Source organism: Microcaecilia unicolor, chromosome 7, assembly GCF_901765095.1.
Source record: "Microcaecilia unicolor chromosome 7, aMicUni1.1, whole genome shotgun sequence".
In the NCBI taxonomy this organism is placed as follows: domain Eukaryota; kingdom Metazoa; phylum Chordata; class Amphibia; order Gymnophiona; family Siphonopidae; genus Microcaecilia; species Microcaecilia unicolor.
In genome coordinates this window covers 310,139,553-310,166,821 of record NC_044037.1, presented here as the reverse complement: position 1 = coordinate 310,166,821, position 27,269 = coordinate 310,139,553, and the positions used below count along the sequence as shown (strand labels likewise).

General features: G+C 47.2%; 1 protein-coding gene across 1 annotated transcript in view; it reads left to right on the top strand.

Annotated features, from left to right (window-relative positions):
• LOC115475156 (unconventional myosin-X-like) overlaps window positions 1-25,642 on the top strand; it is a 272,052-nt gene extending 246,410 nt beyond the window's left edge. The window contains exons 38-39 of the mRNA XM_030210897.1: window positions 666-857; window positions 25,544-25,642. Coding sequence (XP_030066757.1) covers window positions 666-857; window positions 25,544-25,642 — 291 coding nt within the window. The remainder of the gene's footprint in view (window positions 1-665; window positions 858-25,543) is intronic.
• The last annotated feature ends 1,627 nt before the right edge of the window (window positions 25,643-27,269 follow it).

Genomic DNA, 27,269 nt, shown 5'->3' with positions numbered 1-27,269 from the left:
CTCTAGTTTAAATGTCTAATTCTTTTCTAGTTTCAAAATTATACACATTGTTTTGGTAGAAAAAGCTATCTACAGAAAAAAAAACCTTAAATGGCTGCATGTGTGTGTGATACTTGGATGGCCACTCCGCCTGTAAAGAACTAAAGCCAGTGCCGGGCATACTTTGTAGATCTGTGTTCTGTATATAGTAACCCAATTTAGGATGAGCTGGAAAGGGTTCAATGGCAATTTCAGTAGCCAGGTCAGTGCTGGGCAGACTTTTATGGTCTGGGTCCCACAAATGACAAGACAGATTCAGATAGGCTGGAGTGGGCTTTGACGGCAACTCCACAACATAAGGACAGAGCTGGGCAGACTTCTACTGTCTATGTCCCAGAAACACCAAAGGAAGATCATGATCAAGTAGATAATATCATATTCGTTTTTTATTTAATCATGAACTGATAATGAGTGTGACTGTTGGGCAGACTGGATGAACCATTCAGGTCTTCATCTGCCTTCAAGTGGAAATAGATTCACTTTGAAAGTTGGTGGAAAGTCAATGGATGTTGCAGCTACAGTATGTGGGCAGTATGAAAATGTACCCTGCTTGTCTTTCTTCTCAACAAACCAGACACCATCTCCCTAAGGATCTGAGTAATAAGCAAATATCTTGTTCTTAACAGTGTAAAGAAGGTGGATTCCCCAATGACCTTTGGCTCGGGGTCAGCGCACAGAATATTTCTGTATACAAACGAAGTGACCCAAAGCCCCTGGAAACCTTTCTGTATGAGCAGATAGTTTTTTTTGGAGCTCCTCAACCCAACATCCTTAAAATCACAGTGGAAGAGAGAGAGATATTCTTTGACACAACCCAGGTATATAGCTCATGCCATTGTTTTTGTATTGATTCAATTCATTCATCACCACTAAAAGTTTTCACCAGAAAAAGTAGAAATTGAAAAGTGTGTTAACACAACAGGGATACATTTTTGGCATTGAATATTTATTTATCTGTTTGTTTATTTTTTAGGTTATGCTCCCACCTTTTCAGTTACATTCAGGTACACTGGATATTTCTCTGTCCCTGGAGGGCTCACAATCTAAGTTTGTACCTAGAACCTTAACCAGCTATGTTTGTAGCACCTAAAAAACCTCCAGAACTTCAATGCTGGTGGCCACATATAGCCCCGGCATTGAATTTCTGAGTTCACCAGCGATAGCGGGAGTTATCCGGTCTAACTCTCACTGTCTCGATTTCGGGTCCCCAGAGTTTTTCTTAAGTGCCACAAACAGACGATTAAGCCGATATTCCTCAGCTGACCGGCTAGGTTCTAGCAGCCAAAGATAGAACTGCTATTTACGCAAGTCTATCTGGCCACTAAACTTAACCAGTCAGCCGCTGAAATTCAGTGGTAACCAGCTATGTCATGCGACATAGCTGGTGACTGGGCTAGCCACTGACTAGGATATTCAGCTGGAGATAGCCGGTTCTCTCTACTACTACTATTTATCATTTCTATAGCACTACAAGGCATATGCAGCGCTGTACACCATACACAAAAACAGACAGTCCTTGCTCAAAGAGCTTACAATCTAGATAAGACAGGTAAACAGACAGAACAATTAAGGGTAAGGGAATAATAGATGAGGTTGAAGGACAGGGCAAGTGAGTAGTGGTTAGGAGTCAAAAGCAGTGGTAAAGAGGTGGGCCTTAAGTTTGGACTTGAAAACGGCCAAAGACGGAGCTAGACGCACAGGCTCGGGAAGTCTATTCCAGGCCTGGGGGTGCAGCAAGACAAAGGGAACGGAGTCTAGAATTAGCAGTAGAGGAAAAGGGGACGGATAAGAGAGATTTATCTACAGAAAGGCTTGAGTGTATTTGGAAAGAACAAGAAAAGCGGGTCCACTCCTTCCACAATCACGCAAACAGAAATTGACACAGAGTGGAAGAAAAAACAAATCCACGTGAACCCAACACAGTCCGTGTTTTGGCAAAAAGCCTACCTCAGCGGTCGATAAATCCTCTGCAGGACGTATAATCGATTGTGCATGCTAGGAAAGCACAAATATAATACCACTGAAATCTGTGAAAACGGACGCAGCCAGTCGATTATACGTCCTGCAGAGGATTTATCGACCCCTGAGGAAGGCTTTTTGCCGAAACACAGACAGTGTTGGGTCCCAATAAACTTTGTTTGGAGCTATCACCGCTGTGTTTTGCTGGTCACTTGGATTTGTTTTTTTTTTTTGTGCTTTCCTAGCACGCACAGATAGATAGAGTCTGACAGGCAGTGTAGGATCTAATTTAGTCTTCCCACCCACCCTCCCCAACACCCCCCCCCCAGGACAGCACTACATTTTATAGCAAGTAGTGTAATTAGGGTAATAAGCTAGGAGTGCTCTTATAGAACTATATACATTCATTACCATTTAAGTAGTTATCACTACAAGGATCATACAATATATAAACTAAAATCACTTTATATCAGACTGAAATTCTTAATACTGTAGCAACTATTACAAAATTCAGAAACTTGAAAACACTAAGATGAAGTCAGCAGTCCAGCAGCAAGAGGGATGCTACCCAGTCTTTTGCGTTGAGTGCCATATGTATGACTATCTCCCAGTTGGTGAGATGTCATGTGTGTGTGCCCGATGCAAAGAGCTGCTAGATCTCAGAGAGCGTGTTCGTTCTCTCGAGGCTAGAGTAGCAGATTTGGTAGAGATGAGGGAGATAGAAAAATACTACTACTACTACTACTACTTAACATTTCTAGAGCGCTACTAGGGTTACGCAGCGCTGTACAATTTAACAAAGAAGGACGGTCCCTGCTCAGATGAGCTTACAATCTAAAGGACAAAATGTCAAGTTGGTGTAGTCTAGATTTCTGAGTATAGGTGTGGTGGTTAGGTGCCAAAGGCGACATTGAAGAGGTGGGCTTTGAGCAGTGATTTGAAGATGGGCAGGAAGGGGGCTTGGCGTATGGGCTCAGGGAGTTTGTTCCACGCATGAGGTGAGGCGAGGCAGAAAGGGTGGAGCCTGGAGTTGGCGGTGGTGGAGAAGGGTACTGAAAGGAGGGATTTGTCTTGAGAGCGGAGGTTACGGGTAGGAAATAGAGGAGACCTACAGGAATGTTGTAGAGAGGTCCCACCTCCAGTCAGGTAGCCTCTGTGCTACCTTGGAGGAGGGAGGTCTCCCAGAAGGTGAAGTAGGAAGTACTCCTGTAGCTAGGACCTACCCACCAGAAGATGTACTATCCTCTCGCACCGAGCATATATCTCCAATAGCTGACCAGGAGGAAAAGGTTAAAACAGCTGTCATACTTGGTGATTCAATCATTAGGAATGTAGATAGCTGGGTGGCTGGTGGACGGGAGGATCGCCTGGTGACTTGCCTGCCTGATGCGAAGGTGGCGGACCTCACGCGGCACCTGGACAGGATTTTAGATAGTGCTGGGGAGGAGCCGGCTGTCTTGGTACATGTGGGTACCAATGATGTAGGAAAATGTGGGAGAGAGGTTCTGGAAGCCAAATTTAGGCTTTTAGGAAGAAAGCTCATATCCAGATCCTCTACGGTGGCACACGCAGGTCCCAAAAGGCAGGCAGAGCTCCGGAGTCTCAATGCATGGATAAGACGATGGTGCAGGGAGGAGGGTTTTAGATTTGTTAGGAACTGGGCAACATTCTGGGGAAGGGGGAGCCTATTCTGAAATGATGGACTCCACCTTAACCAGGGTGGGACCAGGCTGCTGGCATTGGCATTCAAAAAAGAGATAGAGCAGCTTTTAAACTAGATATGGGGGAAAGGCCGACAGTCGCACAACAGCGCATGGTTCAGGATAAGGTATCTTGCAAGGATACCTCACAAACAGGGAAGAGACCGTGGTAGGCCAGGTGCCCTTAAATACAACTAAAGATCAGACAAAAGATTGCAAATCAATAGTGTCAAGCACTAAGCATCATGCAAATAGGAACAACAAACATACTCTGAAATGTCTAATTGCAAATGCTAGGAGTCTAAGAAATAAGATGGGAGAGTTGGAATATATTGCACTAAATGAAAAATTGGGCATAATAGGCATTACTGAGACCTGGTGGAAGGAGGATAACCAATGGGACACTGTCATACTGGGGTACAAAGTATATCATAGTGATAGGCTGGACCGGACTGGTGGAGGGGTAGCATTGTATATTAACGAGAGCCTTGACTCAGATAGATTACAAATTCAGCAGGACACAAATCACACCTTTGAATCATTGTGGGTTGAAATTCCATGTATAAAAGGGAAAAGGACGGTGATAGGAGTGTACTACCGTCTGCCTCGCCAGGATGAGCAGGTAGACGCAGAAATGATAAAAGAAATCAGAGACACAAACAAAATGGGCAATGCGATAATAATGGGTGACTTCAATTACCCAAATATAGACTGGGTAAATGTAACATCAGGACACACTAGAGAGGTACAATTCCTTGATGAAATCAAGGACAGCTTTATGGAGAAGCTGGTGCAGGAGCCAACGAGGTGGTGGACTTTGGTCCTGGGGAACTGAGGAACTGAGTTCGATTCCCACTTCAGGCACAGGCAGCTCCTTGTGACTCTGGGCTAGTCACTTAACCCTCCATTGCCCCATGTAAGCCGCATTGAGCCTGCCATGAGTGGGAAAGCGCGGGGTACAAATGTAACAAAACAAACAAATAAGTTAGCATTTAACTTTAAAAAAGGAGACTATGATAGAATGAGAAGAACGGTAAAAAAAAAATTAGAGGGGCAACTGAGAGGGTAAAAACTGTACAACAGGCGTGGATGCTGTTCAAAAGTACCATCCTGAAGGCCTAGGCCAAACATATTCCGCAAATTAGAAAAGAAAGACGGAAGTCCAAGAGACAGCTGTTCTGACTGGGGATGTGCGAGCTCTTCTGCCCTGACTGAGCACGTGGAGGATGGAGTGCCACCGCACACGGTCAGGCAGCCAGACAACCCCTAGCTTCACCTGCATTTAGCCACTGTCCACCAGGAGTTGAGCCCCTGGGTTCAAGCGGCCGGCAGGACTTCCGGAACCGGAGGGGTTGCACGACCACTGGCCAGACAGGTGGGCAAACAAACACAGTCCAGGAGCCCGTAAATAGCAGAGCAAAGAATAGTCAAAGAACAGTCCAAGGTCAAGGCAGGTAGCAACACAACGCGTAGTCCAGGAACAAACCAAGGTCAGGAACACAGGAACCGAAGACAAGAAGCACCGGCATGGACCTCAAACACAATTGAGGCCGATGCAACGAAGGACTGGAGGCAGGGCTTTAAATAGTGTAGGAATCAATCTCAAACATGTGCAGCTGATCCAAGATGGCTGCCCCCATCAGCAGAGATGCCCTACGTGCAAATATGGGCTTCCTTCCTGAAGCTAACCAACCCCAAGATGGCTGCCACAACCCGGGATGCCCATCCCAAGATGGCTGACCTATCCTGGAGATACCACAACAAAGATGTTCGGCTATCTCCGCCGGACCGCACCTCCCCGGCAATTCAGCTGCGCAGGCCTAGAGCCAGGTGAGGAACGTAACAGTTTCCCCCCCCCCCCCCCCCCCGGAAGCCTACCCCTTCTCCCTTGCCCAGGCCGAGTAGGATGAAGAGAATGGAACTCACTGACCAGGTCTGGAGCATGGACGTTAGTGGCTGGCTCCCAGGAGTTGTCTTCTGGTTCTAAGTGTTTCCAGGACAGAAGGTAGAACAACTTTCCTCCACGCAGCTTTGAATCCAGGATGCGGTCCACCTCATACTCGGGATCCGGATCACTCTCGGGCACAACCACCTTCTTGGGTTCAGGATGCCACTTGGACCTGCGGAAAGGCTTCAGGAGGGACACATGGAAGGCATTGTGCACCCGGAGTTGGCCTGGTAGGTGCAACCGGTAAGTCACTGCTCCTATCCTGGAGCATACCACAAAGGGTCCAATGAACCTTGGAGCAAACTTGAGCAATGGAAGCCGCAGTCTCAGGTACCGGGTGCTAAGCCATACCTTCTCTCCCGGCAGGAACGTGGGAGCCACTTGTCTCCTACGGTCGTAGGTCTCCTTGGCCTTGACCGCTGCCCGTCGTAACTGTACATGGACCTTCCTCCAAGCCTCCTGAAGCGAACGGACCATGGGCTGCACCTGAGGTGGGACCTCCACGGGGGAAATTGGCGGAGGTAGATGCAGATGGCGTCCATAGATGGTGCTGAAGGGTGTAGTCCGGGAGGCTGAATGCAGGCTGTTGTTATAGGCGAATTCAGCCCAGGGTAGCAGCGTGGACCAGTCATCCTGGAGCTGATTAGAGTAGGCCCGGAGGAACGCCTTCACCGTCTGGTTAACCCGCTCCACCATACCATTAGTTTGCGGGTGGTATGCTGATGAGAAAAGGGTGGTTACCCCAAAGGCTGAACACAATGCTCTCCAAAAGCGGGAGGTGAACTGTGAGCCTTGGTCACTGATGATCCTTTGGGGTAATCCATGGAGCCTGAAGATGTGGGTGATAAACTGGCGGCAAGACTGGCAGCAGTGGGTAAGGCCTTCATTGGAACGAAATGAGCCATCTTGGAAAACCGATCTATTACCACCCAAATGACAGTGTTGCCTTGGGAGACCGGTAGATCAGTGATGAAATCCATGGACAAGTCCTCCCAGGGCTGCATCAAGCCCCATTGCCTCTGATGGGAACTCTTAGTTCGAGCGCACACTGGACAGGTGGACACATACTGCAGCACATCCTGCGCCATCCGAGGCCACCAGTACGATTGGGAGATCAGATGGAGAGTCTTGTGGAACCCGAAGTGTCTGGCGAACTCGGAAGCATGCCCCCAGCGTAACAACTTCCTATGGAGACCCACTGGGACGGCCTTCCAGCAAGCGGCGCTAGCTCTGGATATGGAGGGAATACAGGCCAGATTCAACATGGGGCAGGGCTCCTCCTGGTCCCCGGGAGCCTCAAAACTGTGGGACAGGGCATCTGCCTGGACGTTCTTATCCCCCAGCCTGGAGATCAGGCGGAAGTCGAACCGTGCAAAAACAGCGACCACCGGGCCTGGCGAGGGTTCAGTCTGGTGGCATTTTGGAGGTAGAGTAGGCTCTTGTGGTCGGTCACCGGATACACTGCTCCCTCCAGCAAGTAGCGCCACTCGTCAAAAGCTAACTTGAGCGCCAGCAGTTCCCGATCTTCCACCGTTTAGTTCTGTTCCGCGGGGTGAACTTACAGGAGAAGAAGAAACAAGGGTGCTTCTTCCCGGCCGCAGACGTCTGGGAGACCACGGCTCCTACTCCCAGGGCTGAAGCGTCCACCTTCACCAAGAAGGGCAGGGTGAGATCCGGACTGCGGAAGACCGGCACGGAAAGGAACGCTTTCTTCAGGGTAGTAAATGCAGCAACCGCCTCCGGCGTCCAGTTCTTAACATCAGCGCCCTTCCTCGTGAGGGCCATCAGTGGAGCCATGATGAGGGAGTAATCCTGGATGAATTGCCGGTAGTAACTGGCGAACCCCCAGGAACCTCTGCAATGCCCGCAGCCCCTGGGTAGCCAGCCAGTCACGGATTGCTGTCAATTTCCCGGGATCCATTTGCAATCCGGTGGAGGAAACGATATACCCCAGGAACGGAAGACTCTGCTGGTGGAACGAGCATTTCTCCAGTTTGGCATACAGCCGATGTTCCCGGAGGTGCTGGAGCACCGTGCGGACGTGAGAAACATACTGGGTCAGAGAGGAGGAGAAAATCAAGATGTCATCTAGGTACACAATTACTGAAGTGTAGAGCAGGTCTTGGAAAATGAAGTTCACGAAGTTTTGAAACACCGCAGGGGCATTGGAGAGGCCAAACGGCATTACCCGGTACTCAAAGTTCCCCCCTTTTGGGTGTTGAAAGCCGTCTTCCACTCGTCTCCTTTCCGGATCCGCACCAGGTTGTAGGCCCCACGCAAATCCAGTTTGGTGAAAATCTTGGCCCCTTGAAGGCGGTCAAACAACTCCGGAATGAGTGGAAGCGGGTACCGGTTCTTCACCGTGATCTTGTTCAACCTCCAGTAGGCTATGCAGGGGCTGAGAGACCCGTCCTTCCTTGACACAAAAAGGAACCCGGCCCCTGCCGGCGAAGTAGATGCTCGAATGAAGCCCTTGAGGAGGTTCTCTCGGATGTACTCCCTCATGGCGCAGGACTCCTCGCGGGATAAGGTGTAAAGACGCCCTCGGGGTGGATCGGTTCCCGGCAGGAGGTCAATGGTGCAATCGAAAGACCGTGGAGGGGGCAACGTATCAGCCGCCCGAGCACTGAACACGTCCCGGAAATCCTGATAGTCTTTAGGCAGCCCGGGCAACCCCTCCTGCGGCCCTTGAAGCGGGGCCAAGCAGAGCGGCAGAGAAGGCTTGACCTGCTGGAGGCAGTGCTTGACACATCGGGAACCCCATTGCCCGATCTCACGGGTGGACAAGTCAATCACTGGAGCGTGTAGTCCAAGAATCACTGGGTGAATGGCTCGGGCAAGAACCAAGAACTGGATATTCTCTTGATGCAATGCTCCTAACTGCAGATGCAGGGGCGAGGTGATCCGAGTGATGGTCCGGGTAGGCTATCCCCCTGGATGGAGGTGACCCGGAGCTCCGGCTGACAGGGCAAAGTGGAGCTACCCAACTGTGACAGGAACTCTGCGTCAATGAAGTTCCCTCCAGCTCCGGAGTCCAGCAAGGCCCGAATATGAACCTGACGCCCCTCACCTCGGAGCTTGATGGAAATAGAGAGCAAGTAGTCTGGAAGGGAGGCCAACCGGCCCAGAGACACTCCCTTCATGGGGCTCGTGCCGGGGCATTTCCCGACTTCTCAGGCTTGTTTGGGCAGGTGCCTGAGAGATGGCCGGCCTCCCCACATTACAAGCATAGATGCCTTCGGAGGCGGTGGGCCCTCTCCTCCTTGGACAGGCGATGCCGCCCCATTACCATGGGTTCCTCCTTGGTTCCTTCCGAACCTTCCTCGCGGGACCCAGGCGTCTCTGGACAACGGGGCAGACCCCTGGATCTCTGCACCACCGGCTGTATGGCCCTCTCCTGGAGTCGCTCCTGGAACTGAATGTCAATTCTCGTGCAGAGTGCAATAAGGGTGTCCAAAGTAGCGGGGATCTCTCTTCCAGCCAATTCATCTTTTATCTGGCCATTCAGACCCTGCCAGAAAATAGCCGCTAGGGCCTCCTGGTTCCACCTGAGTTCTGCGGCAAAGGTACGGAACCGGACAGCATACGCCCCGACCGACCCGGAGCCCTGCTAGATCCACAGCAGCTCCCCAGAGGCAGAGGAAGGTCGGCCAGGCACGTTGAATACCATCCGGAACTGCCGCAGAAACTCCTCCAGGTCTGCCAGAACTGGACTCCGCTGTTCCCATAGTGGAGACACCCAGGCCAGGGCGGCACCAGACAGCAGAGAGATGATGTAGGTCACTTTTATCTTGTTGGAGGGGAAGACCTCCGGTTGTAACTCAAACAGGATTTGGCACTGATTGAGAAAACCATGGCATGCTGCAGGGGTACCATCGTACCGCGGAGGCTCTGGAAGTCGCAACCGTGTGGTGGAAGCCTCTGCCTTAGGGCCCGGAGGAGCCGCGGAGACCTGTTGCTGGAGTGCCAGCAGCTGGTTGCAGACCTCCTGCATTCTGCTGGACAAATGCGTTATTTGAAGCTGCTGTTGATGCAATACCTGAGCCAGGTTGGAAAGCTCGGTTTTGTCTGGTGAGCTCATGGCTTCGGCCTACTGTTCTGACTGGGGATGTGTGAGCCCTTGTGCCCCGACTGAGCACGGTGAGGATGGAGTGCCACCGCACTTGGTCAGGCAGCCAGACAACCCCTAGCTTCACTTGCACTTACCCACTGTCCCCCAGGAGTTGAGCCCCTGGGTTCAAGCGGCCGGCAGGACTTCCAGAACCGGGGGGGTTGCACGACCACTGGCCAGACAGGTGGGCAAACAAACACAGTCCAGGAGCCCGTAAACAGCAGAGCAAAGAATAGTCAAAGAACAGTCCAAGGTCAAGGCAGGTAGCAACACAACGCGTAGTCCAGGAACAAACCAAGGTCAGGAACACAGGAACCGAAGACAAGAAGCACTGGCGTGGACCTCAAACACAATTGAGGCCGAAGCAACGAAGGACTGGAGGCAGGGCTTTAAATAGTGTAGGAATCAATCTCAAACATGTGCAGCTGATCCAAGATGGCTGCCCCCATCAGCAGAGAAACATAACACAAAAAACTTCTCCACCATCACCACACCATACTGTTCTCTACCTGTCTCCCAAAACTTGAAGATTCTAGGAGTCACCATTGATCAAAACCTTACTCTCGACGACCACGTGAAAACCACGACGAAAAAGATGTTCTACTCCATGTGGAAACTCAAAAGAGTAAAACCTTTCTTCCCGAGATACGTATTCTGTACCCTGATACAATCAATGTTAATAAGTCATAGTGATTACTGCAATGCTCTATATGCAGGCTGCAAAGAGGAGAACATCAAGAAACTCCAAACTGCCCAGAATACTGCAGCCAGACTCATATTTGGAAAACCTAAATATGAAAGTGCAAAGCCCTTAAGAAAGAAACTCCACTGGCTCCCACTTAAGGAACGTATTACATTTAAGATCTGCACACTAGTACACAAAATCATCCACGCAGACGCCCCAACATACATGTCAAATCTTGTGGACCTACCTTCCAGAAACGCCACAAAATCATCCCGAAAATTTCTTGACCTGTACTTCTCCAGCTGCAAAGGACTAAAATACAAGCTGATGCATGATACCACCTTCTCGTACATGGGAACAAAGTTGTGGAACGCATTACCTAGAAACCTGAAAACAATCAACGAAACAACTATCTTTTGTAAATCCCTCAAGACATATCTCTTCAACAAAGCATACGATGAAAACCTAGAACCTTACTAATCCACTGCTGAAAACCTACCGTTCACTATACCTAATAAATACCTCCCTTCTACTCTCTACTTCTTCCCTTAACTAATCTCTGTACAACAATAATTGTACCGGACATCCAAGAATAATTGTGTTAACAAAAATATGTAAGCCACTTTGAGCCTGCAAATAGGTGGGAAAAGGTGGGATACAAATGCAATAAATAATAATAATAATAATATGTCCAAATATGGGCTTCCTTCCTGAAGCTAACCAACCCCAAGATGGCTGCCACAACCCGGGATGCCCATCCCAAGATGGCTGACCTATCCTGGAGATAACACAACAAAGATGTCCGGCTATCTCCGCCAGACCACGCCTCGCCGGCGATTCAGCCGTGCAGGCCTGGAGCCAGGTGAGGAACGTAACAACAGCCAGCGTGGTTGAAAGTGAGGTGAAGGAAGCTATTAGGGCTAAAAGAAACGCTTTCAGAAAATGAAAAAAGGAACCGTCTGAAAATAACAAGAAACAGCATAAGGAGTGTCAAAGCAAATGCAAGGCACAGATAAAGAAGGCCAAGAGGGATTACGAAAAAAAGATAGCATTAGAGGCAAAAAAAACATAGTAAATTTTTTTTCGGTATATTAAAAGCAGGAAGCCGGCAAAAGAATCGGTTGGGCCGCTGGATGACCGAGGGGTAAAAGGGGCGATCAAGGAAGACAAAGACATAGCGGAGAGATTAAATGAATTCTTTGCTTCGGTCTTCACTGAGGAAGATTTGGGTGGGATACCAGTGTCAGATATGGTATTTCAAGCCAACGAGTCAGAGAAACTTACTGAATTCACAGTAAACCTGGAGGATGTAATGGGGCAGTTCAGCAAACTGAAGAGTAGCAAATCTCCTGGACCAGAAGGTATTCATCCTAGAGTACTGATAGAACTGAAAAATTAGCTTGCGAAGCTACTGTTAGTGATATGCAATTTATCCTTAAAATCAAGCTTGGTACTGGAAGATTGGAGGGTGGCCAATGTAACGTCGATTTTTAAAAAAGGTTCCAGGGGAGATCCGGGAAATTATAGACCGGTGAGTCTGACGTCGGTGCTGGGGAAAATGGTAGAGGCTATTATTAAAAACAAAATTACAGAGCACATCCGAGGACATGGATTACTGAGACCGAGTCAGCACGGCTTTTGTGTGGGGAAATCTTGCCTTACCAATTTACTTCAATTCTTTGAAGGAGTAAACAAACATGTGGACAAAGGGGAGCCGGCTGATATTGTGTATCTGGATTTTCAAAAGGCGTTTGACAAGGTACCTCATGAAAGGCTACAGAGGAAATTGGAGGTTCATGGGATAGGAGGAAATGTCCTATTGTGGATTAAAAACTGGTTGAAGGATAGGAAACAGAGAGTTGGGTTAAATGGGCGGTATTAACAATGGGTCAGTGCTAGGACCGCTGCTGATGACACAAAGTTATTCAAAGTTGTTAACTCACAGGAGGCTTGTGAAAAATTACAGAAGGACCTTACGAGACTGGGAGACTGGGTGGCTAAATGGCAGATGACATTTAATGTGAACAAGTGCAAGGTGATGCATGTGGGAAAAAAGAACCCGAATTATAGCTACATCATGCAAGGTTCCACATTAGGAGTTACGGACCAAGAAATGGATCTGGGTGTCGTCGTTGATAATACACTGAAACACTCAGTGTGCTGCTGCGGCTCGGAAAGTGAATAGAATATTGGGTATTATTAGGAAAGGTATGGAGAACAGGTGTGAGGATGTTATAATATGGTAACATAGTAAGAGACGACAGAAAAAGACCTGTACGGTCCATCTAGTCTGCCCAACAAGATAAACTCATATGTGCTATTTGTATACCTGACCTTGATTTGTATCTGCCATTTTCAAGAGAAATAATACATGATTTTGGATTATTTGAGCAAGTGCCCCTGGCTTCTGGGAAATAATCTTTTATCAAAAGATTATATAGTTTCGAGTGAATGCCGTTGTATCGCTCCATGGTGCAACCGCACCTTGAGTATTGTGTTCAATTCTGGTCGCCACATCTCAAGAAAGATGTAGTAGAATTGGAAAAGGTGCAGCGAAGGGCGACGAAAATGATAGCGGGGATGGGACAACTTCCCTATGAAGAAAGACTAAGGAGGCTAGGGCTTTTCAGCTTGGAGAAGAGACGGCTGAGGGGAGACATGATAGAAATATATAAAATAATAAGTGGAGTCGAACAGGTGGATGTGAAGCGTCTGTTCTCACTTTCCAAAAATACTAGGACTAGGGGGCATGCGATGAAACTACAGTGTAGTACATTTAAAACAAATAGGAGAATATTTTTCTTCACCCAGCGCGTAATTAAACTCTGGAATTCGTTGCCGGAAAACTTAGTGAAGGCTTTTAGTTTGGCAGAGTTTAAAAAGGGGTTAGACGGTTTCCTAAAGGACAAGTCCATAGACCACTACTAAATGGGAAAAATCCACAATTTCGGGAATAACATGTATAAAATGTATAAAATGTTTGTACGTTTGGGTAGCTTGCCAGGTGCCCTTGACCTTGACCTGGATTGGCTGCTGTCGGGGACAGGATGCTGGGCTCGATGGACCTTTGGTCTTTTCCCAGTATGGCATTACTTATGTACTTACTAGTAAAAAAGGCACGTTTCTGACTGTAATGAAACAGGCGCTAGCAAGGTTTTCCTCTGAGTGTGTGTTTGATAGAGTGTGCGTGATAGTGACTGTGTGATAGGGAGAGAGTGAATGTGTGAGTGTGTGTGTTTGACAGAGAGAGTGAGACAGAGTGTGACAGGGTTGATGCTGCTTTAGTTGGAGTGGGTGGCAGGTGGTTTGGAGGTTGGTCAGCGTTGTTGTGGTGTGTGGGCTGGAGTGTTGTTTTCATTTTTTTTTTTTAATTTTTGAGGTGAGGTGCAATGAGTGTGTGTGAAGAACTGAGGGGTGGAGGGGCCAGCATTGCTGGGGGTTGGGGTGTCATTGATTGAGTGTGCAATACATAGAGAGTGAGTGTCCATATATCTATGCCCTGCATCAGTTGTGTGTGTGTGTCTGTGTGTGTGAGTTTGGGGTGGGGGAGGGTTGTTAACTGGGATCCTGTTTCAGTGAGTGTGTGTCACATAGAGATTGTGATAGGGTTGCTGCTACTTTACTGGTAGGGGGTGGCAGGGGGGGTTGGAGGTTGTTTAGCGTTGCAGGTTTGTTTGGGGGGGGGGGTTCATTTTCTTTGCTGTTTTTTTTTTTTTTTGGTGTGTGCTGTACAGCTAATGTGGAATGAGTGTCTGTGTGACAAACTGATGGGATAGGGTTGTTGCTGCTTTACTGGTTGGGTGTTGGCAGGGGGGGTTGGAGGTTGTTTAGCATTGCAGGGTTGGTGTGTGTGTGTGTGGGGGGGTGTCAGCTGTTTGTAAGAGTGTTTTTTTTTTGTGCTGTTGGTTTTTGTTTCCAGCGGTCGCCTCCAAACATTACCACAACTTAAGTTCAGAATCACCCTCAGTACGTCCAGTAGCAGTACCCAAATGAACACACCGCTCCTTACTCACACTTATCGCACAGCGAGTCTGGAGCGATTCGTAGGCAGGGGCAGGAGTAGTACTCCTCCCCCTGCCTGGGTCGCTGTTTGCTGCTATGCGTCGGGCTGGTGACTTCACCCGAGACGCAGGCAATCACTGGGATAGTTCCTTATTTATTGCATTTGTATCCCACATTTCCCCACCTATTTGCAGGCTCAATGTGGTTTATATAGTTTTGTTATGACATTATCATTCTAGGATACCAGATACAATTAGTAATGTGCAGAGATTGAGTAAGGGAAGAAAGAAGGAAGTGATTAGGTGGGTAAGTATAGAAGGTCGCCTTTCATAGCTGGGTGAGTTGGTAAAGTGAATTAGTGAGGCTATTGGTTCTCTTTGTAGGCCTTGTTGAAGAAATATGTCTTCAGAGATTTGCGAAAGTTTTATTTATTTCGTCAATTGATTTCAGTTCTGTAGGTAATGCATTCCATAGCTGCGTGCTCGTGTAAGAGAAGGTGGTGGCATGCGCGTCTCTGTGTTCCGCCCTCGACGTCATCATGTTGTGACACGAGGGCGTGGCAGAGAGACATGGTGAGTGGGATGGCTTCACCACCATGAACTCACGAACCCTTCACGGAGTGGAGTGACTTCAGAACGTTGTCTTCAGAACGTTGAGGGTGTGTTTTATTATAGTAGATGTACTTATATACGTCCTGCAGAGGATTTATCGACCCCTGAGGAAGGCTTTTTGCTGAAACACGGACCGTGTTGGGTCCCAATAAACTTTGTTTGGAGCTCTCACCGCTGTGTTTAGCTGGTCACTTGGATTTGTTTTTTCAATTTCTGTTTTGATTTTACATTTTGAACTGGTTCTGTCCATTTTCACGGATTTCAGTGGTATTATATTTGTGCTTTCCTAGCACGCACAGTCGATTTATACGTCCTGCAGAGGATTTATCAACCCCTGAGGGAGGCTTTTTGCCGAAACACGGACCGTGTTGGGTCCCAATAAATTTTGTTTGGAGCTCTCACCGTTGAGTGTATTTGGCCAGCCAGGTGCCATTCCTGGCCAGTTACAATAAATACTTTTGATTATTGGGCAGTAGATGTTCCTTTTTCACATCTATTATTGGTTCACCTTTCACAGATGCTTTAGAATGCTCAGAAATTTAAATACTTGTAAACTACAGGAACTTCTGAATCAGGCCTCTGCAGCTGAAACACGTCCAGTACTTTTTGTGAAATAAACTTCTGATGTGAACTCTTTGAGTCCGTTGGATGTTTTTTCATCATCTTGATTGTCTCCTTTGCTGTGTTTGCCTGCCTGTTTTGACCTGCACGAGGGTTTTTGTGTTCCTCTGAGCTTGTCAATTTTTAAAAATAAACCAGACATTCAATGCTGGTCACCAGAAATGGCCCAGCATTGAATATCCGGGACTTAGCTGGGTTAAGTCCCGAGGTCTCAATATTAGCCCCATTGTCTTTTTCTAAGCAACTTGCTTATTTAGCAAAGACAATTTAGAGAATAGTTTAGTTTTACCCCTGAATTCTATGAAAGGCACAAATTTAATTAACAAATCAATTAACGCTGATAAGAACATAAGCATAAGAATATAAGCACCGCCATACTGGGAAAAGACCAAGGGTCCATCGAGCCCAGCATCCTGTCTCCGACAGCGGCCAATCCAGGCTTCAAGAACCCGGCAAAACCCATTTTAAAAAAAATTATTTTTAATAATGTTCAATGGACTTTTCCCCTCAGGAATCTGTCCAAACCCCCTTTAAACTCCGTAAGGCCAGCTGCTGTCACTACATTTTCCGGCAACGAGTTCCAGAGTCCAACTACACACTGAGTAAAGAAAAACTTTCTCCTCTTTGTTTTAAATCTGCCATATTCTAGCTTCATCTTGTGTCCCCTGGTTCTATTGTTGTTTGAAAGTATAAACAAACGCTTCACATACATCCACTCTACTCCGCTCATTATCTTGTAGACTTCTATTCTAACACCCCTCAGCCGCCTTTTCTCCAAGTCGAAGAGCCCTAACCTTCTCGGTCTTTCCTCATAAGGAAGTCGTTCCATCCCTTTTATCATTTTTGTCACCCTTCTCTGCACCTTCTCCAATTCCTTTCTATCTTTTTTGAGATGCGGCGACCAGATAATTACGCTTTATCAGTACTAATTGGCATTAATTAAAATTTACATATGTAAATTTATGTGCATAGTCCATGTGTAAATATTATGCATTGTTCCAAAAAGGGGGTTCGGTCATGGGAGGATCATGGGCGAATCATGAGCATTCACAACATTTATGAAGGGGATCCGTGCATAATTTAAGCATGGACATCTGCACCTCAATTCCATTGGTGTAAACGGTTGTGCCTAAAAGTATTCACTGTTTCCTGTGCTAAGCATTATTCTATAAACGGTGCCTAACTTTGAGTGCTGCTTATACAATAGCACATTGGTGGTTTTTTAGTTGGCGCCAGTTTTTCAACGCCATTTTTAGAATTCAATCCTTAATGTCTCTGTTAGAGTTTGACCTAACAGCTGCTTTACTACGACTACTACTTATCATTTCTATAGCGCTACTAGATGTATGCAGAACTGTACACTTGAACATGAAGAGACAGTCCCTGCTGGACAGAGCTTACAATCTAATTAGGACAGACAAACAAGAGATAAGGGAATTACTAAGGTGAGGATGATAAAATAAGGGTACTGAACAAGTGAGTAAGGGTTAGGAGTTAAAAGCAGCATCAAAAAGGTGGGCTTTTTTCCTAGATTTGAAGATGGCCAGAAATGGAGCTTTACGTACCGGCTCAGGAAGTTTATTCCAGGCATATGGTGCAGCAAGATAAAAAGAACGGAGTCTGGATTTAGTGGTGGAGGAGAAGGGTGCAGATAAGAGGGATTTACCCAGTGAACAAAGAGTATTATAATAATCCAGTTGCAATAGATTTGAACCAACAACTGGACAATAATAAAATGATCAATAGTGATCAATAGTGAAATACGAATGGACTAAGTAAGGTTGCATAAATTTGAAAAAAGTTTTCTTCATCAGATTATTAATCTGGGGTTCCATGCTCAAAGAGAAATCTAATGTTATCTCCAAAACACTTGAAGCCTTTTCCACGATTAGGGGAGCTGAGCTGGGGGTAGACTTGTGAACATGGGGTGATGGAGGAAGGACAGGGGGTGTTTTGAGATGTGAGAGTGAACGTTGAATTGGGGGATTGCTTAAGAAAGTATGAGGGGTTACACCTGGTAGGGAGGAAAGGTACTGAATGTATGTGTTATGCATGCATAGGCAGAGGGTAGGGTGCACTATTACAGGGACGTAGAAGATTGAGGATACAGAAGTTGGCTGGTAAAGGACATCACACAATGTGACACCCACCAATGAGCCTTCTCCAGACTAGTCCCCACAATCTGGAATGCACTCCCTGAAAAGCTTCGCTCAACACAAGTCCATATATACTTCAGGGAGTAGGTGAAAGCTTGGCTCTCCTCTCAACTAACTTGCTAGTCACACATACACCCCTCCCCCCCCTCCCCGGCTGCACATACTGTAGCAGGACTTGTTTATCCAGTCCTACCCTAGCTGAGATCATATTCTGATTCCACATGCAACTTTCTATAAGTTAGCCCCCTTATTTTCTATCTTGTTTGTCTATATGGTCCACTCTGCTTACACCCTATGCTATTAAGATGTATTGTTTATTTTGTTAACTTTTTAAGTAGCATAATATGCCATACTATGTACTGTTATATAACTATTTGTTTCTGCTGAAATTATCTATTGCTTATGTCCAGATTGTTCTTGCTGTATACTGCCTTGGGTGAATTTCTTTCAAAAGGTGGTAAATAAATCCTAAAAGATAAATTAATGGGGTATGGACTGAGGAAACTGGAGATGTTTAAACAATGCAAGGAGGGCCCAAGAACATCAAGTATGATGTTCTTTGAGGAGGGGGAGATGAATCAGGAGTTGATGGGGGGATGGGGACGGAAATAGAAGTGGAGGGGCAAATAAGGTGGTAGGGTGGGGCTGGGAAGAGTCGGGAACAGGCACAAAGGATTGATGAGTGTGTATTCAGAAGGGGACAGCACCCAGTGGGCAGGAGAGACTAGGCTGGGGGGTTTCCTGAACAAAACTGGACGAGGGTCTGGACATGGCTTGAGATGACAGAGAGTGGCATGACAACAGGAGGATTGAGGCTAGTATCTTGGAATGTATGTGTGATATAAAGGCATGAAAGCACTGAACTATTGGGGTGGGGGGAGGTGGATATAGTTATATTAAAAGAAAACCATAGGAAAGAATCTGAGCATGGCAAGTTGAGATAATGGTGGGGAGATGATGTTTATGGTATATGCCCTGGGGAGGATTGTAGGGCTAAAGATGGTGGCAGTTTTCCATGTGTTTCTATGCAAATAAGGGATTTCAGAATTTCTTGCAAGCTTTGGGAGGAATTTGCAGTGGTATATGTGGAACATGCGGCCAACTCCCCACTATTTTGGGAAATGGCTAAACACATTCCTCTGGGATGTGATCAGGGGCGTATCTGAGGTTCGGCGGAAGGGGGGGGCAGGGGCTAGAGTAAGGGGGCACATTATAACCCCCCCTACCGCCGCTCCCGCCCACCGCCGTCGTCATCGTCGTCAACCCTCCCCCCCTACCGCCATTAACCCTCCCCCACCTACCGCCAACCCTTTCCCCGCCTACCGCCGTCACCTACCCCGAGGTCCGCTCCTGCCGGCTTTTTAAACTATTACTTCAGCTGGCAGGGGACCCCAACCCCCGCCATCCCAGCCGAGGTCTTCTTTAACTTCTTCATCCTCGTGCTGTTAAAGCTGCATTTTGCATCCTTCCAGTTGGACGGAGTTTGACGTTGCAGCACGTTGTACGGACGTCAACGTGCTGCGACGTCAAACTCCGTCCAACTGGAAGGATGCATCATGCAGCTTTAACAGCACGAGGATGAAGAAGTTAAAGGAGACCTCGGCTGGGCTGGCGGGGGTTGGGGTCCCCCGCCAGTTGAAGTAATAGTTTAAAAAGCCAGCAGGAACGGACCTCGGGGTAGGTGACGGCGGTAGGCGGGGGAGAGTTAACAGCGGTAGGGGGGTCCAGGGCGAAATCTGCGGGGGCCCAGGCCCCTGTGGCCCCACGCAGATACGCCCCTGGATGTGATCATTGGATACACAGGAGGTGGAAGGATACCATACAATGAATTCTAGCTCTGGTAAAACAACTGCAGAAGTACAAGAGAAGTACATGGCCCATCCATCAGTAGAAGCAAAAGCCTCATTATTTGTCATGCAGATAGAATGCAATACAGTACTTTTTTCCCCCCCATAGACACCCGAATGTGGAGTACCCCAAGGATCCCCCCCTATCACCAATCTTATTCAACCTAATGATGATAGCCAAACTGCTAGCCAATCAAAACCTCAATCCTTACATATATGCAGACGATGTCACAATCTACATCCCGTTCAAACATGATCTAAATGAAATCACCAACGAGATCAACCAAAGCCTCCAAATCATGCACACCTGGGCGGATGCATTCCAACTAAAACTTAACGCAGAAAAAACACAATGTCTTGTATTCATCTCCCAACATAACACAAAAAACTTCTCTACCATAATCACACCATACTGCTCTCTTCCAGTCTCACAAAACCTGAAAATTCTTGGAGTTACTATTGATCGAAACCTCACTCTCGATACCCACGTGAAGAACACGACGAAAAAGATGTTCCACACCATGTGGAAACTCAAAAGAGTAAAACCATTCTTCCCGAGATACGTCTTCCGCACCCTGGTACAGTCAATGGTAATAAGCCATCTGGATTACTGCAACGCACTATATGCGGGCTGCAAAGAACAGACTATCAAAAAACTCCAAACAGCCCAGAATACTGCCGCCAGACTCATATTTGGAAAAACTAAATATGAAAGTGCAAAACCCCTAAGAGAGAAACTGCACTGGCTCCCACTTAAAGAACGCATTGCATTCAAGATATGTACGATTGTACACAAAATTATCCACGCAGATGCCCCAATCTACATGCTGAACCTAGTGGACCTACCTCCCAGAAACCCCACAAGAACATCCCGCAAATTTCTCAATTTGAACTTCCCCAGCTGTAAAGGACTAAAATACAAGCTAATGCATGCCACTACCTTCTCCTACACGAGCACGCAAATATGGAATGCTCTACCCACAGACCTGAAATCAATTGTCAAAACAAATAACTTTTGCAAATCTCTGAAGACATACTTCTTCAACAAGGCCTACAACGAGAACCAACAGCTTCACTAATTCACTTTCCCAACCCAACCAGTTATGAAAATCCACTTCTAATATCACCCGCCTAATCACTTCCTCTTTCTTCTCTACTTAATCTCTACACACTACTAACTGTATCTGATATTCTGGAATGACAAATGTCATAACAAAACTATGTAAGCCACATTGAGCCTGCAAATAGGTGGGATAATGTGGGATACAAATGCAATAAATAAAATAAATAATAATAAATAAATATATGCATGATTGGAAATCCCTGGAATTCTACATATAAGCTGGTTAGGTCTGGAGCTAAGCCAGGAAAATTCTCATCAAAAACAGTGGAGGGAGACAGCTGATTGGAACCATCCAGGATGAGCAAGTTGTGATGACGCATGAGCTATTTTCCAGGAGTTTTCCCAGAAATTATATCCGAAGGAGGCTCATAATTAGGCCTCATTAGATCAGTATTTGGAGAGTTGTGCTTTGCTTCAACTCCCTCTTGAACAGTCCAAGGTACTGAATACCTCTGTCACAGTGATTGAAATACAGGAAGCTGATAAAGGGATGCATGTGTTGAGCTCCAGGCCTGGATGGTTTCAGCAGTGAGTTTTACAGACTCTTGTAGGATAAGCTTTGTGTGCCTTTGTGGGCATCATTTAATTTACTGATTAAGGCAGAAAGGTTTCTATCCTGCTTATTTTCGAAGGAGAAGGGCGTCCATCTTCCGATATAAATCGGGAGATGGCCGGCTTTCTCCTAAGGCTGGCCAAATCGGTATAATCGAAAGCCGATTTTGGCTGGCTTCAACTGCTTTCTGTTGCAGGGCCGGCCAAAGTTCAAGGGGGCGTGTCGGCAGTGTACCGAAGGTGGGACGGGGGCGTGGTTAAGAGATGGCCGTCCTCGGCCGATAATGGAAAAAAGAAGGCTGGCCCTGACGAGCATTTGGCTGACTTTACTTGGGTCCCTTTTTGTTCACGACCAAGCCTTGAAAAGGTGCCCAAACTGACCAGATGGCCACCAGAGGGAATTGGGGATCACCTCCCCTTACTCCCCCAGTGGTCACCAACCCCCTCCCACCCAAAAAAAAAAATTAAAAAGACATTTTTCGCCATCCTCAAATGTCATCTCCAGCTCCATCACAGCACTATGCAGGTCCCTGGAGCAGTTTTTAGTGGGTACTGTAGTGCACTTCAGGCAGGCGGATCCAGGCCCAACCCCCCCCCCCTACCTGTTACACTTGTGGTGGTAAATGGGAGCCCTCCAAAACCCACCCAAACCCACTGTACCCACATCTAGCCCTTTAAGGGCTATGTTGTTCAGTTGTGGGTAGTAGGTTTTGGGGGGGCTCAGCACCCAAGGTAAGGGAGCTATGCACCTGGGATCAATTTGTGAAGTATACTGCAGTGCCCGGTTGGTGTCGTGGTGTCATGTCTGTGGTCACGACCCCTCTCAGACTTACCTTATTTCTGAGGATCAGCTTCTGAGCTGGTTTCTGTCTGTCCTTTCTGAGTTAGCTCTGCCTCTGTCTCTGTGTGCTAGCTGCTTCCATCATGGCTCTAATTACTCCACTATACTGCACCTGTGTGTGTTGAACCTCTCTATGCTTCAGTATGCTTTCTGCCTGCTTCTTGGTTTGTGCTCCCCTCGCCCTCTGGAGACCAGAATCGGTGGCTGCCATAGACTGTCTTGCTGTCCCTACCCGTCCCAGGCTTCAGCCCAGTCCAGTCCGGATCTTCCAGGCTGCCAGACTTGTCTTTCTTATTTGTGCCTGAACAGCACCCGTAGTTGCCTTGAGATTGCTGCAGCTGTACCTCAGGTGCTGATGGGCTTTATTAATCACCTAGAAACTTCTGTGTTTGCCTTTGCATCGCCTAAGGCCCTGGTATGTTGGGGTGCTGCTGCACTTCTGCCTAGTCCAGATTATAGTCTGTATTCTTGCCTGATTCTAGTTTAGTCTTTGTGTAGCTTCTTGTACTGTATTGCTTGTTTCCCAGTCTTGTTTCTTGTTGTGTGTCTTTGCCTAGTTCTTGGTTGCCTGTGTTCCTTGCTCAGTGGCTGCCTGGCAGCTTTCAGTTCTGTCTCCTGTCTATCAGTGTTTCTTCCCTGTTTCAGTGGCTGCTTGCAGCTTTCAGTTCTGTCCCTTGTCTGTCTGAGAGTCCTAGTCTAGTATTCTGCCTAGCCTGCCTGTGTGCTCTAGTCCCTGTGTGTATCCTGCTGGTTTCCAGTTCCTGCCCTGCCCGGTAAGTCCTGCCGGCCACCTGCACCCAGGGGCTCAACTCCTGAGGAACGGTGGTCAAGTGCAGGTGAAGCCTTGCTCCAGTCCTGTGTTCCAGTCCAAGTGTTCTTGCCTAGTGTGTTCCTGCTTTGCTTATCCCTGTCTGCAGTCCCTGCTTTGTGTGTGTGTTAGCCCAGTGCTGGTTGGGGTGGTTTTGCCTGCCACTGCCACTCCTTGGCAGCGGCCCAAGGGCTCACAAACCTAGTTGCTGCTTTGAAAACGTGACACCTGGCGTGTGAGGGGGACCAGTGCACTACAAAAGCTGGCTCTTCCCACGACCAAATGGCTTGGATTTGGCCGGATTTGAGATGGCCGCCATTAGTTTCCATTATCGGTGAAAATCAATGGCGGCCATCTCTAACGCTGGCGATCTCTAAGGGCAGCCCAAATGTTGAGATTTGCACGGCCCCGACCGTATTATCGAAACGAAAGTTGGTCTGCCATCTTGTTTCGATAATACAGTCGGGTACGCTGCTTGACGGGGCCGTGATTAGAGATGGCCGCCCTTATAGATGGGCCCCCCCTGTTCGATTATGCCCCTCTGTGTTGTAGCAATGTGGCCTTGATATCAATGATACCCAGGATCCTCCTAGAACAAAGTCTTATTGGCCTATCTCACTGTTGAATATGGACCAGAAGATTTTAGCTAAAATCTAGGCAGATAGCTTGGCACAGATTCTACATTTATCTGTGTGTCTCGAAGGAAATTTGTCAGAAGACAGCAACAAGTGATGAATATGCGCTGGGTGTTGACATTTCTGGTACAATCCCCCCGATATTCAAAGGCATTTAACTGGCCAGGATCAGCACCTGGCTGTCAAATGCCACATAGCCGGCTATCCCCAGATATTCAGAGGGACATGGCCAGCCATGCCTTACTGAATATTGCCAGTTAGTGGTTAGCGGATAGCCACATCACGACTTAACTTTAGTGGCAATATTTGGCCCATGCAAGACAGTCCTATCTTTGGCCGGTCAAAGTCAAACCAGAGAAAAGTAAACTGGATAGTCAATGCCAGTCACTGGATATGGCCCGGCATTGAATATCCAGTTTTAGCACCGACTGAGGATCTGAATATCGGCCTCCATGTGTTCAGGAAAGGACCCTTATATATCTTTATCAGTTTGTACTTTGAGAAGGCTTTTCATGAAGTCAATTGGAAGTATAAGGTTTTGGTTCCAGAGTGCTTTGGGTTGAGAAACTTGTTTGAGGGCACTTTGCCTTCTTTATTCAGTGCCTAGGAGGGCAGTCCTTTTCAATGGTTTGAAGTCACAGGAATTTGAGCTTCAATAAGGTAATAGGCAGGGGTGTGCCCCCAAACCCTTATTTATTTATTTATTTTTACTTACTTGGTTTACAGGATTAGGGGCAATCTTGAGATTTGGGGGTTTTGGATGTATGGGTCTGAGTTCAATGTGGTGGCTTTTGCTGATGATCTGTTGGTATATATAATGAATCCACTCAGAGGAAAGGAATGTGAGTATTGGAGTGCCTCAGGGGTCAATACTGGAGCCAATTCTGTTTAATATATTTGTGAGAGACATTGCTGAAGGGTTAGAAGGGAGATCTGATATTTTCTCATATCTCAAGGTTGAAAATTATGGGTGAGGTTTGGGTTAGAGAACCTTTTGACAGTGAGTTCTGACTGGGACTGGAGGAGAAAATAGGTCAAGTGAAGGTTGCCTATCTACAGAGGGCATTCATAGATCTGGCATACTTGGATAGCTGTGAATTATTGTCAGGGGCATGGAAAGTGGATCTGGAACTGGAGCTAATAGGACAGAGATTTGACATTAACTGTGAACACCACAAGATGTTATGCAGGACATTTTTCTCCTCAGTAACAGCATTTATAGCAGGGTGGACGGCCTTGGAGGGTTGCAATGCACCAGCATATGACGACAGATTATGTGTGGGCTGTGGAAGGCCAGAAGGGATGGCAGATGTTTGTAAATGTGTGAAGTAACCATCTGAATACACTCCCCACCCCACCCCAAGCCAGCCAGAAGTAATGTTGAATGCTCTTAGAGGGAGGGAGGGAGGGAGTAGGGCTGGAATCAAGGGGGTGTGAATGTGAGAGCACAGTGTGTACCCCTGCTCTTTTAGAAGGAGCATAGAAGATGAGGGGAGGGGTAGTGAAGTAGGATAACTGCAGGGGATGGAGTTGAAAACTGGGTGGGGGAAGGAGTATAGAGGAAGGTTTAATGCTGTGAATTGATGGCTGGACTGGATGAAAAGGGTACTGAGAAGACCTGGAGAGATGACTGAGGTCTTAGAATTCTAGACTGGCCACGCTCCTAGATCAGGGATAAGGGGCTGGTTCTAGGTTTGGGAAGGGGAGGAGAAGGAGAAAAATTAGCATGTTGAATAAAATGCTTCAATGTGTTGACATGTCAGTGACGTTACATTAGGAGTTGGATGCTTGGTGTGGTATTTGTTTGAGAGGATAGTTTCAATAAAGTCTATTTTTAACTGAATTCTATAGTACTGATATTCTAAGTAAGGTCTGATTTTTCATGTTTTCTTCTTGTGTGCTCAGGTGGGAGAGATTACAAAGATCATGAAAACGTATATCAGCTTGATTGTGAAGAAGCACTGCAGCATGACATCTGTGACCAACCCTAGCTGGGTCAGGTGATTGGGCTTGTCACAAAGTCCAGTGCAGGAACTGAAGAACAGCAGACTTTCACAGCTACATAAACTTTGGAAAAGGACTCAATCAATGTCAGCGTTCCTGCTTCCCGTTCTCATTCCTGGAACTCTTGTTCCCTGAAACTGATGAACTAATACACACCCTAGAACCACACCATGATGCCTGGGAAAGCTTTAGGATGATACACTCACCTTCTAAACTTTCAGCTGGCACAATCCAAAGAAGTTAGACCAGAAGGAGAAACAGAGGTGGAAGCTCTTCGAGGCATGGACTTAACATATTTGAATCCTTATTACTTTTGTACAGTGTTGTATACATCTAGTAATGCTATACCATTATTAATTTGGCTTAAACAAACCCTGTCTCATAGTTCTGATATTTAGAAAAACTTTGAGGTGCATAATCGAAAGGGGCGCCCAAGTTTTCCTGAGCACGTCCTCGCAGGACATCCCGGTGAAGGGGCGGGGAAACCCGTATTATTGAAACAAGATGGGCGTCCATCTTTTGTTTCGATAATACAGTCAGGGACGTGCAAATCACGAAATTTAGGTCGACCTTAGAGATGGTCGTCCTTAGAAATGGTCATCCCTGATTTTCGGCGATAATGGAAACCAAAGACGCCCATCTCAGAAATGACCAAATGCAAGCCCTTTGGTCATGGGAGGAGCCAGCATTCATAGTGCACTGGTCCCCCTGACATGGCAAGACACCAAATGGGCACCCTAGGGGGCACTGCAATGGACTTTGGAAATTGCTCCCAGGTGCATAGCTCCCGTACCTTGTGTGCTGAGCCCCCCAAAACCCACTCCCCACAACTGTACATCACTACCATAGCCCTTATGGGTGAAAGGGGGGGCACCTACATGTGGGTACAGTGGGTTTGTGGTGGGTTTTGAAGGGCTCACATTTACCACCACAAGTGTAACAGGTAGGGGAGGGAATAGGCCTGGGTCAGCCTGCCTGAAGTGCACTGCACCCACTAAAACTGCTCCAGGAACCTGCATACTGCTGTCATGGAGCTGGGTATGATATTTGAGGCTGGCATAGAGACTGGAAAAAATATTTTTAAAAAGTTTTTTGGAGGTTGGGAGGGGGTTAGTGACCACTGGGGGAGTAAGGGGAGGTCACTCCTGATTCCCTCCAGTGGTCGTTTAGTCATTTAGAGCACATTTTGTGCCTTGGTCATAAGAAAAAAAGGACCAGGTAAAGTCGTCCAAGTGTTTGTCAGGGACACCCTTCTTTTTTCCATTATCGGTCAAGGACGCCCATGTGTTAGGCACGCCCCAGTCCCGCCTTCGCTACACCCTCTAACACGCCACCATGAACTTTGGTCGTCCCTGCGACGGAAAGCAGTTGAGGACACCCAAAATCGGCTTTCGATTATGCCGATTTGGGCGACCCTGTGAGAAGGACGCCCATCTTGCTATTTGTGTCAAAAGATGGCCGCCCTTCTCTTTCGAAAATAAGCCTGTTTATGACCCAGAAGAAGCAGAGAATCAACTTTTCTGAAGGTAACATAGAAACATATTTATTTATTGCATTTGTATCCCACATTTTCCCACCTATTTGCAGGCTCAATGTGGCTTACAGAGAGCAGTCATGGCATAGCCAT